The sequence below is a fragment of the Antrostomus carolinensis genome, unplaced genomic scaffold, assembly GCF_000700745.2.
Source record: "Antrostomus carolinensis isolate BGI_N321 unplaced genomic scaffold, ASM70074v2 scaffold9494, whole genome shotgun sequence".
In the NCBI taxonomy this organism is placed as follows: Eukaryota; Metazoa; Chordata; class Aves; order Caprimulgiformes; family Caprimulgidae; genus Antrostomus; species Antrostomus carolinensis.
Window position 1 is genome coordinate 7,809 of NW_010311561.1, and position 11,944 is coordinate 19,752.

An 11,944-nucleotide genomic window follows, 5' to 3' on the forward strand; every position below is an offset into this window, starting at 1 on the left:
CTTGGTTGCACAACAAAGATGAAACCCAGGGACTGCTGTGTGCAGAGACTTAATTGAACTTTCCAGACCAGTGAGAGACAAGAAGACATCAAAGGGTGGAAATTTCACTGTGAATTGCTCACCAAGCTCCTTTAATTTGTGGTATCTTAATTGACCAAGCCACTGCTTGGGGGGTGAAGAACAAGGCGAGCTGCTGCCACAGCCTGACTGCTCCCTGTATATGGAGAAAAGAGCTTTGCTGTGGGGCCACCATCACTGCTGGGGTCAACATGTACCTCTGCCACCTCTGAAACCAGGGGGTCAGAGCTGGGCAGCTGAGGAAGAGCAGAAGAACCCAAGTTTTCCTCCTGGAAGGAAAGGTTATGGGTTCAGACCCAGCTACAACAGCACCCCACACCCCTCCAAGGGCTTGTCCAAGCCACGTGTGAAGCCTCAGCAGGTGGGGATGGGCTCGTGATTTGTCACTCGGGCACTTACCTTGCTCGGTAGGATGTGCTGTGAAGGGGTCTTGATGAGAGATCCAGCCAGTGAGGTCCATGAGGGACTTGGATCTGGGAGATGCTGTGCCTGGTCCTCCCTCCTGCAGCCCGGCCACCACCTGCATGGCTGGGCTGCTGCTGGTGGCTGCGCCCTTGTGTTTGCTGGTGGGATAAATAAACCTCAGCATGGATCTCCTCACAGGAAGATGAAGGGAAGAGTCTGCAAAGGAGATGACCCAAGCACCTTAACTTTGCACCAAGGACCAGAGACTCTTCCAAGTTTCCCTGGTCAAGCCACATTTGTGCTTTCTCCCAGGAAGAGGTTGGGTTTGACCAAAGAAAGCGAGTGTTACCTGGACCTCTTGGTGAGGCTGCACCAAAGCCCCCATGGTGCCCATGTCCCACTCATGAGTGGGTTTGGGCAAAGGCAATGCTGCCTGTGGGCAGCGACCTCCTCGCAGTGCCTCTGACCTGTGGTCAGATGGATCTAGAGCATCCTGTAGGCCAGGTGGAGGTGAGGATGCTGTGCCAGGACACGGGCCAGGGCACTTGGACACTGTGTTTGCATCACTGCTGTGATCAGACAGCCCACGGGGCTGAGGTGTTCCCACCTGAACACAACCAGCTCCTGGAGATGACTCTGGGGCTGGTGGAGAGGCCATAGCACTGTGCCATCTGCTCACAGAGGTGAAGCTGGGAGCGCTCTCAGGTGTGGAGGCATCTCCCTCTCCACCTCTGCTCTAAAAACAACTGGAGTCAACGAGTAGAAACGCTTCTTAAAAATGAAGCACCCAACCCTCAGCGGTTCGGCAGCAGCCGAGGGGGAGGGAGCAGGTAGATGCTCCTTCTCCACCCAGGAGATGATGATTCACCAGCGTGGCCCAAAGCGGAGCATCTTCAGAGCTCTGCGACAGGATGTGGTGGTGTTGGTCGCGCTCGGCAAACCCTGACAGCAGCTCTGGATGGTGGTGAGGTGGGATGGAAACCGAAACGGGCCCTTCAGAGCTCTGCCTGCTGCCCCACAACTTCCTTCACAGCACTCAGAAGCAAAACACGAGGGGTTCACAGCCCTGCTGTCCCTCTGGTGACAGCGGTGGCACTCAGGTGTTCACCAGGTGACACAGGGATGGCACAGGGGTCCCTGCCAGGTCCCACAGTGCTGGGGTCTCTGGTCTTAACCAAAAGCTGATGAATGGACCCTTGGCTCAACCACAGTCAGCACCACATTAGCTCAAGGTGGGCCCCCTGCCATGCTGCTCCTGATGCTTCTCCTCTTCTTCCACCAGGAACATGGATAAAGGCTGAGGAGCCTCAACTGACGCTGTGAGCTGGCTGGGAGGACACAAGGTGGCCCAGGGGACGGCCGCGCTGCTGCCAACACAGCAAACTCCTCACCCCGGCATCACCCATGTCACGGGAGGCCTCTGATGGAAGGTGGGTGGTGGCTGGGCAGCCAGAGATCCATCATCTCGGTGGAGTTTTGGATTCAAAAATGGTAGGACGCCAAGATGTGAAGGACTGACAGTGGTTCCTGGTCCAAGGGCTTGGGCATTGCTATGCTGGCATAGGGGGAACAGCTGTCTCCAAAGATAAATGAACGTGCTCAGACTTTTATCTGCACGGGCTTGGTTTCCAGGAGGAAATGTCACTTCATGATTGTGTGTGTCCTTCACTTTCTTTGACTCCAATTTTGACAGCTGCTGCCTTGACCAAGCTCAACAAAACAGCCTGCCATGACTTTGGGATGGCATCATCTCAAGGAGGACTTTGGCAGGTTGCTCTGGAGGGCTCTGCTTTACCTTCTGAGTCAGATGGGGTGCTCCACTGCTGCCTTTCCCCATCACCCCTGAGCAACACGCCCAGGGCTTCTTCACCACTCAACTCTCCTGTTCTCCTCTTCTGCAGAGGCTTGGATCAACCGTTACCGCAAGCAGCTGGTGAGGTCCATCTCGCCGCAGTTCCTGGAGGAGATCATCTGCTACCTGCGGAGGCTGGACCTCCTCACGGTGGAGGAGGCCAGCCGGGTGCAGGAGGCGAGGTCCCTGCCCGAGCAGGTGAGGGTGGTGGTGGACGTCCTGGCTGGCAAGGGCAGCTACGCCTCCCAGTCTCTGCAGACCTTCATCGAGACCACCAATTCCCAGCTCTACCTCCACATCACCGTCTATGGTAGGCCATGGTAGACCCAACACGGGGTGTCTGCACACATCCTGCCTATGGGCACTTGCTGGAGCACCTGAAGGTGTGCACAGAGCTGGGCAGCGTTGGCAGCTCTGATGGGAGTGTCCATGGAAGTGATGGTGCCATCTCCAGGGTCTCTGCTGGGGAAGGACACAGACAAGGGGTGACAAGTCCTGTGTGCCAGGTCTGAGGGACCTTCCTCCAGGCCCCTTGCTGCTCTCAGCACATCTCTCTGGGCAGCTCAAGGAGTCTTTAATGTCCTCCAGTGTCTGGATCACACCAGTCACTCCCAGCAGCTGGGCTGGGATCATCAGGAGGATGGCAAGAGGAGGACAGCTGGGCATCCCTGACCATTCATTGGTGGCTTCCCCAACCTCAGGCTCTCCTTGCAGACCTCTTGCCAGGAAAGGTTTCCCTCCTGGTTGGAAGGCTCCAACCTTGGCTGGTGTCTGCTCTGACTCTCTCAGAGCACCATCTCCTGCTTGTCCAGCCTTTGCTGGAGAATTTAAATATGCTGTACCAGGGGCCATGGTACCTGAGCCAGGTGAGCAGGGCAGGTCCAGAGAAGGTCACCAGGTTCAACCAAGAGTCCAGCTCATCAGGCAAGTCCATGGCAATGAGTTAGGGCTGGAGTTCAAGCCGGGAAGTCAATCCAGAGGTCAGGATCAGGTCCAGCAAGGGCAACCAGGGTCAGACATCATCCAGTGGTCACCAGGCAAGTGTAGAATGATGAGGTTCAAAATGAAGGTCCACATTAACAAGGTCTATAGCAGGCACAGGTGTGATGGCACTGTAGACAAGTGGTCCTACCACATAGCTTAGGTAGGGGCTCAAGGTCCAGAGCTGAGTTTAAATGGGCTCCTGGACCAATGGGTGAGGCTGGTCAGGGCCATTTTAGTGCCCTCAGAACCCTGGCACACACCTTCCTGCCCAGACGTTGGGGCCCCGTGTGGTTCCCCCTCTGCATGGACAAGGCAGAAAAGTGAAGCAGCATCTCTTGTTTGCATTTTTTGGTTGCCATCCTCTTCCTCACCCCTCCATTTCATTTCCCTCTGTGCAGAACCCATGGTGCAGAAGCATCTGGAGAGCCTCCAAAGCTACTATGGCAATGGCTTGGAGACAGGTCCTCTCCAGCGACTCACGAACCTGCTGCTGGTAGAAGGCTTGACCGATATCCAGCAGAAGGAGCACGACATCCTGCAGATTGAAACCACCAAGGGCCTACGAAATGTATCCAAGAGCATCCCGCTGGAGAAGCTCTTCCTGCCTCTCTCCAAGGTCAGCATCCCACCTCGCATCTCCGTCACTGTCGGAGTGGCTGGGATTGGCAAAAGCACACTGGTGAAGCTGTTTGTCTACACCTGGGCAAAGGGGGAGATCAACAAGGACATTATCTTTGTGCTGCCCCTCACCTTCCGGGAGCTCAACACCTACGAGAAGCTCTCTGCCGAGAAGCTCATCTGCTTGGCGTTCCCTCACATCACCGAGCCCAACTGCATCTCAGCGGGAGCCGCCAAGACCCTGCTGATCCTCGACGGCCTGGATGAGTTCAAGACCCCTCTGGATTTTTCCAACACGCTAGTATGCACCGATCCCAAAAAGGAGATCCAAGTGGACAACTTGATCACCAACATTATACGTGGCAACCTGCTGCAGGAGGCTTCTGTCTGGGTCACGTCGCGGCCAACAGCAGCCAACCAAATCCCCGGGGGGCTCATTGACCGGATGACGGAAATAAGAGGTTTTGGAGCAGCAGAGATGAAGGACTTCTTGGACCAGATGTTCCTTGACAACAAAGACCTATCTGTCCAAGTCCTGCATCACATCAGGGCTAACAGGTCGCTACACGTCATGTGCACCGTTCCTGGCTTTTGCTGGATTTCTGGTTCCTCCATTGGTTATTATCTAAAATCCAGCACTGACCCATCTCAAGAAGCAACCACTGTCCCCAAGACCCTCTCAGAAATCTACTCCTACTATTTTAAAATGGCTCTGAGCAGCGAGTGGCCGGACAAACCAAGAGACACGTTCAGGATCGAGCAGGTTGTGAACACCAGCAAGAAGCTAGTGGGCAGCTTGGGCAGACTGGCCTTCTACGGGCTGCTCAAGAAGAAATACGTGTTTTACGAGCAGGACATGAAGACCTACGGCATTGACCTGTCCTTGCTGCAGAGCAGCTTGTGTGGTCGACTCCTCCTCAAAGAGGAGATGCAGACCTTCTCAGCCTACTCCTTCTCCCACTTAACCATGCAGGAGTTCCTAGCTGCTGTTTATTATTATATGGCGGCGAAACGGGCAATATTTGACCTCTTCACGGAGAGCGGGGTGTCCTGGCCCAAGTTGGGGTTCCTCAGCCACTTCAAGAGCGCTGTTCAGAGGTCACTGCAGGCAGAGGACAGGCAGCTGGACATCTTTGTACGTTTTCTCTCTGGGCTCCTCTCCCCGCAGGTGAACAAGCTGCTCTCTGGGTGGTTGTTGGTGAAGGACGAGCACAACAGCTTCAGGAGCCAAGCGATCAGCTTCCTGCAGGGCTGCCTGAACACCGACTACGTCATCTCCTCGCGCACGGTGAACACCATGCACTGCCTGCACGAAATGCAGCACACGGAGATCGCCAAGACTGTGGAAGAAGCAATGAAGAACGAGAGCTTGGCTGGGATGCTCACCCCTGTGAACTGCTCTGCCCTGGCTTATCTCCTGCAGGTCTCTGAGGTCTGCATGGAGGAGACAAACCTCTCCAACTGCCTCACCTACAACGTCTGTAAGAGCCTGCTCTCCCAGCTCCTCTTCTGCCACAACCTCAGGTGAGTCCTGGTTGGATTGCACAAGGAGAAGCAAGCAGAGACTCCAGGCTGTGACTCAAAATCCTGGGTGTCGATGGGAGATGTGGGTCCACCAACATTGTCCATCAGCAGGGAGCTGACCTGGGATGCCACTGGGTCAGCTCTGCTTCTGTGCTTGAGTTTTTCCACCTGTGATGGGCAGAAGTCACAGGAGGGTAGTCCTTTCTCCACTTTCTTCTCCAAATGCTGCCTTTTGCTCTTTCCTTGTATATTCTCCAGGCTGGACAATAACCAGTTCAAGGACAATGTGATGGAGCTGCTGGGCAGTGTGCTGAGTGTGAAGGACTGCCAGATCCAGAAGCTCAGGTAGGACCTGGCCCAGGGAAATAGGCTGTTCCTAGGGATGCAGAGCAGAGCTGGTGGCAACTCAAAACCAGGGTGAAGGTCCTTCAGGAACGTCTCTCCCACCAGCTCCCCAGGGTGCCCAGTGCCATGGATGGTTCCACACGATCTCCTGCACCCAGGCACAGTGACCTTACCCCCCTGTGTCTATGAGGTGGCTGGGCAGTCTGTCTCACCCAGGTTCCTGGGACACATTGTTCCTTAAGTTTTGGGTAGAAATCCATGGAGTATCCCAACAAACTGCTCCCCAAGTCAGGTCCAGGGTTGTTAGACCCCCGCACAGGGACATGCCTGGCCCCAGACAGTGTTGTCCCCACCTCCCTGCCCTTCCTTCTTCATGGCTGCATGTGGAGTCCCCCACGCTCCCACCTGAGCTCCCTTTCCATGACATAAATTAATTTGAAGTCTAGAAACTCCCCTTCCACCCTGTCCTCACAATCCTCTGCCTGGTGTCCACCCCAGGAGAGCGGAACTCAGAGCATCCACCACTTGTACCATGAACCAAACGCTCCTCATGGCTTCTCCTCCACTCGCCCATCCCAGCTGCAGCCTGGGACACGCCGGGGGCTGTGAAAGTCTCTTTCTCTCCCTGAAAAACACCCCATTTTTGTTCTTCTGGGCAGCTTGGCAGAAAATCAGATCAGCAATAAGGGAGCCAAAGCGTTGGCCAGGTCGCTGGTGGTGAACAGGAGCCTGACGGCGCTGGAGTAAGTGTCCCCCCTTCACCAGCTCCTGCCACGCACACGTTCCCCACGGGGAACCTGTCCCACGGCCACAGCGGTGGGGCTGGATCCCACCAGCCTGACCGAGCTGGGGAAAGTCTCCAGCCCCTAAAGCCACCCCAGCTCAAGAGGTGGAGGTAACTCTTGTGAGCTGCCAGCCTGATGTCCCACCTCAGCGGTGTCTGAGATGGTGTCGTGTGGAGGTGTTTGGCGTTAACCAGGCAGGTGCTGCTCTGGCTTTGCTCACCTTGGCTTTTCTGCTGCTCTCACCCCAGCCTGAGGAGCAACAACATCGGCCCCACCGGAGCAAAAGCACTGGCTGATGCGCTGAAAAAAAATCAAGTCCTGCTTTCCCTGAAGTAAGTCTCAACTTCTCCAGCACCTCTGGGAGCAGATATATGGGACAAGCTCCATCCAGCCCTCTCCTGTCCCATCGAGGTTTTCCCCACCTTGAGGACCAGCAGGTGGGGAGAACCTGGACACAACCTGGTACGAGTGGAGCCAACAGAGACCTGGTGACCAGGGGAGAACCTGGGCACAACCTGGTACGAGTGGAGCCAACAGAGATCTGGTGACCAGGGCAGACCTGGGCCAGAGATGTTGGGACCTACCTGCCTCTCAACTTCAGTGGGTCCAGGTTGAGGTCCAGGTCCATCCCTCATCCAGGAGCTCACAGGGTGCTGGTGCACACTTGGAGGCATCTCCCATGGGAGAGGAAGGAGGAAGACCCCTAGGCAGGGATGTTTGGGGGTTAGACACCCCATCCAGGGATGGGGACAAGCAAACACCAGGGCAGATGACCACCACCCTGCACAGCCCCTCGCCCCACGGCGGTGGCTGCTGTGCAAGGCTTTGCTCCTCTCTCCTTGCAGCCTTCAGCACAACGCCATCAAGGAGGATGGTGCCACCTTCCTGGCCGAGGCCCTGTTGACCAACCACAAGCTGACAACCCTGCAGTGAGTGACCGGCACCTGCTGTCCCCCTCCCAGCCACCCAGCAGACCGAGGTGCCACTGATGGGGACGTGGCACTCGATTCTCATGGGTGTTCTCCTCACCTTTGTAGCCTGCAGAAAAACGCCATCGGAGGCCACGGGGCCCGGAAAATCGCAGAGGCGCTGAGGCAGAACTGCAGCCTGAAGGAGCTGATGTAAGAGCAGCACGAGGCTGAGGGACACGATGGGGCGGAGGGATGGGGACATCTCCTGGGATCTGTGGGCAGGAGCGATGGGAGGGCTGGGCCATGCGATTGCAGGACCAACCCTGCTGGCTTTGCCCAAGGGGGTTGGCATGGGTGGAGCGGGGCAAGGACCACAGAGCTGCTTTTGGAGTGACCCTTTGGAGATGCTTTCCATATCTCGGCACTGGTGAGGCCACACTTTGAGTGCTGGGTTCAGTTTTGAGCCCCTCACTCCAAGAAGGACATGGAGGTGCTGGAGCGTGTCCAGAGAAGGGAACGGAGCTGGGGAAGGGTCTGGAGCACAAGTGTGCTGAGTTCCCTTGTGGCTGAGGGAACTGGGGGTGTTGAGCCTGGAGAAAAGGAGGCTGAGGGGAGACCTTGTGGCTCTGTCCAAGTCCCTTGGAGGAGGGTGGAGAGAGGTGGGGGTGGGTCTGTTCAACCAAGGACCAAGGGACAGGACAAGAGGAAATGGGCTCCAGTTGTGGCCAGGGCAGTTGAGATGGGATGTGAGGAAGAATTTCTTCACCAAAAGGCTCATTAGGCATTGGAGGTGGAGTCACCTTCCCTGGTGGGATTTAACAGATGGGTAGATGAGGTGCTCAGAGACATGGTTTAGAGGTGGAATTGGCAGTGTTGGGTTCATGGTTGGATTCAATGATCTTAAAGGTCTTTTCCAACCACTATGAATCCGTGACTCTATGACCTCTGGGGATGCAGGGAGCCTCGTAAAGAATCGAGAGGCCAAGTCTTCCCTCCAGCAGAGGCCAGTGGCAGGTCTTCAGGCCCTGTGGAAACATTAAAAGCTCTTCCAGCTCCGAACCACCCTACAAGATCCAAGGTGTCTGTAGGTTGGAAATGAGACCGCAGTGAGTTCCCTGCCTATTGCTGGAGCAGAAGGAGCCTGGGGGGATGAGTCCTTTGCCAGCCGATCTAAGCTGGTTGCAGCGCAGCCGCTGGTAACATCTGCTCTTCCTCTTGTGGCTTAGACTCTCCAGCAACTCAGTAGGAGACATCGGCTCGGTTGCCTTGGCTGAAGCTCTGAAGACGAACCACAGTCTGCAAAGCCTCGAGTAAGTCCCCTCTCCATGCCTGGTCTCCTGCTTGCCCAACAGAGCCCAGACCAGTCACCGCACTCCAGCGACACCTCCCACCCTCTCAGGCTCCCTCCCCTGCCCCCAGAGTCCCTCGTACCCCCAGATCCTTCCCACATCTCTCCCACTCCATGTCCCCATGAAGGGAGGACATCACCCCACCGCCTTCACCGAGGGAGCACTGGAAGTGTTGACCCTCAACCCAGATGACGGGTTATTTCTCCTTTGGAGGATACCAGCAGCTTTGGGTCTTCTCTCAAACGTGATGGGAACTGGCTAAGGAGGAAGGGCTGTGCCCTGGCAGTCAGGGTGGGATGGTGGAACCTTCATCCCCTTGGGAATGGCAGACAGAGAGGAATGGCTGGAGCAGAGGGCTGATGGCTCCTGGGGACAAGCAGCTGAGCGCTGGCTCTGTCACCAGCTTCCCATGGTGTGACAAGGACCCAAAGACTGCAGGAACCCCACCCCCAGCTGAGCTGCAGCCATGGTGACACCTCCTGGGGATATGGCTGCCCTGAAGTGCTGGCAAACCCCGTCACATCTGCTTGGCGGGGACCAGTGCTGCTGTGGTGAGCAGGAGATGCTGATCCTGGCCTGGCTGCTCCCAAAGTTGGTCCTTCAGCCTTGGCTTCCCCGTCTCCATGGCTGGGAGATGCCAGTTTCTCAGTGAAAGGGAAAAATGGGACTTTTCACCCCAACCATGACCCCGCAGCTCACCTGTGACACCAAGACTGGCCCATCCTCACTCCTTCCCCTGTTTGTCTCAGTCTCCAGAGCAACTCCATCAGCAGTGCTGGGGTCACGGCGCTGACAGCAGCTCTCTGCTCTAACCAAGGACTCATCAGCCTCAAGTAAGTGACAGTCCCTCCAGCCACCCTGACCAAAAGCTGCTGCTGGAACATGGGATGTGAGAAGTTTTCCTTCTGCCTGGTTGTGTCCACGAGTGCTCTGGGATGCTGATAGCAGCCTCTGTCCCTCCTCTGGCTGCGAGCATCTTCTCACCATCGTTCGGTTCCTCCCCTTGGGATGTGTCGGGCAATGAAACGATGGCAGCAGGGACAGGAGGCCGGGAAAGTGCCCCGATGGCATCAGTGCTCATGGCTGGAGGATGCACTGGGAAGGGAGATGCAGATGCTAATGAGGATGTAGATGCTGATGGAGGTGTGGGGAGTGGAGATGCAGATGCTGGTGGGATGTAGATGCTGATAGAGGTGTGGGGAATGGAGATGCAGATGCTGATGAGGATGCAGATGCTGATGGGCATGCAGGGAATGAAGACAAAGATGCTGATGAGGATGTAGATGCTGATGGAGATACAGGGCATGAAGATGCAGGGAATGGAGATGTAGATACTGATGGAGATGAAAGAAATGGAGATGTAGATGCTGATGGAGATGAAAGAAATGGAGATGTAGATGCTGATGGAGATGTAGCTGCTGATGGAGATGAAGGGAATGGAGATGTCGATGCTGATGGAGATGTCGATGCTGATGGAGATGCAGGGAATGGAGATGTCGATGCTGATGGAGATGTCGATGCTGATGGAGATGCAGGAAATGGAGATGTAGGGGCTGATGATGTAGATGCTGATGAGGATGTAGATGCTGATGGAGATGTGGGGAATGGAGATGTAGATGCTGATGATGATATAGATGCTGATGGAGATGCAGATGCTGGTGGGGATGCAAGGCAGACAGTCTGTCTATTGCAATAGATGGTCCCAGCCTCAGAGCAGGGGGTGAGGGGGACTGTGAGGAGCAGCAGAAGTCCTGCCTTGGCCACCTCTCCCCAGCCCCATGTCTTTCCCCAGCCTGCGGGAGAACTCCATCAGCAAGGAGGGGGGCCCCGCCATTGCCCACGCCCTGCGGACCAACAGCACCCTCAGGAAGCTGGAGTAAGTCCCATGGGCCCCAGGAGGGCACCCACACTGCTGAGTGGTGGCACTGGAGTTGTCCCAAACGCTGTGTGTGTGACTGGTGTCCTCTGTCCCCTGCCTCCAGCTTAGCGGCCAACCTGCTGCACGACGAGGGCGGCCAGGCCATCGCTTTAGCCATGAGAGAGAACCGGGCGCTCACGTCCCTCCAGTGAGTTTCCCCTTGGACCTGGATGGTTTTGGAGCCCCTCGCATGGACATGGGGCTGGGACAGTGCTCCTGGGACTCAGCCCCTCCAGGCTGTGAGATCAGGTCACCCTTCCATGGGACATGTGCTGTGCCACCCCACATAGATCTGTGGGGTCTTGTGCATGGGTCACCTCCCAGCCTCCCCCATGCTGGGTGGGAGCGGGTGGGTGCTGAGGGTGCAGGGATCGGGTGTCCTCACAGCCCTGGGCTTCACCTCTTTGCAGCTTGCAGTGGAACTTCATCCAGGCGAAAGCTGCCACGGCCCTGGCACAAGCTCTGCAGACCAACAGCAGCCTGGCCAGCCTCGAGTAAGTGGGGACACGGGTGGGCAGGTCCTGGGCAGCACCTTCCTCCAGGGACCTGCCCAAGGACTCTGCCCTCACGCTGCTCAGGGGAGGTGGCTTTGCCTGCTGCCTCCTCCATGTGCTCCAGTCCGTCCTGTGTCCCCACCACGTGTCCCTGGCCGGGGATGCTGTAAGCACATGGTGACCCTGGTGACCCCCCACGCCATTTGGGACAGGCTGGCACACCGTGTCCTGCGCTCGTGGCCCCTCACTGCCCATCTCCCTGCCCTCGGGTGCCCGGTCCGTGGGCAGAGGAAGCACGTGCATGTCTTAGCTTGCAGGAGAATGCCATCGGAGACGAGGGAATGGCCGCCCTCTCCGCTGCGCTGAAGGTCAACACAACCCTGGTAGATCTCCAGTGAGTATCCAAGCTGTGGTGGGGCCCTGGCATTGCAGCCTGGCTCATTAGCTTCTCTAATTAGCACACCAGGGACACCTCACAACGTGCGCTGAAGGGTCCTTGTTCTCTTGCAGCCTGCAAGTGGCTTCAATCGGCGCAGCTGGTGCCCAAGCCCTGGCAGAAGCCTTGATGGTCAACAAGAGCCTGCAGATCCTGGAGTAAGTGCTCGGTGGGGCCACCAAGCCCCCATGGCTGTGACACTGCTCCCCAGGGGTGTCCAGGACCCCAGTCCTTAGCTCAGCACC

The 11,944-nt window shown here is 56.7% G+C and overlaps 1 protein-coding gene across 1 annotated transcript in view; it reads left to right on the forward strand.

Moving 5' to 3' along the window:
- Positions 1-1,818: 1,818 nt before the first annotated feature.
- NLRC3 (NLR family CARD domain containing 3) overlaps positions 1,819-11,944 on the forward strand; it is a gene marked incomplete at its 5' end in the record, with an annotated part of 11,168 nt that continues 1,042 nt past the window's right edge. The window contains 15 exons of the mRNA XM_010166772.2: positions 1,819-1,913; positions 2,385-2,645; positions 3,718-5,461; positions 5,720-5,806; positions 6,466-6,549; positions 6,840-6,923; positions 7,437-7,520; positions 7,629-7,712; positions 8,729-8,812; positions 9,601-9,684; positions 10,644-10,727; positions 10,834-10,917; positions 11,180-11,263; positions 11,574-11,657; positions 11,774-11,857. Coding sequence (XP_010165074.2) covers positions 1,819-1,913; positions 2,385-2,645; positions 3,718-5,461; positions 5,720-5,806; positions 6,466-6,549; positions 6,840-6,923; positions 7,437-7,520; positions 7,629-7,712; positions 8,729-8,812; positions 9,601-9,684; positions 10,644-10,727; positions 10,834-10,917; positions 11,180-11,263; positions 11,574-11,657; positions 11,774-11,857 — 3,111 coding nt within the window. The remainder of the gene's footprint in view (positions 1,914-2,384; positions 2,646-3,717; positions 5,462-5,719; positions 5,807-6,465; positions 6,550-6,839; positions 6,924-7,436; positions 7,521-7,628; positions 7,713-8,728; positions 8,813-9,600; positions 9,685-10,643; positions 10,728-10,833; positions 10,918-11,179; positions 11,264-11,573; positions 11,658-11,773; positions 11,858-11,944) is intronic.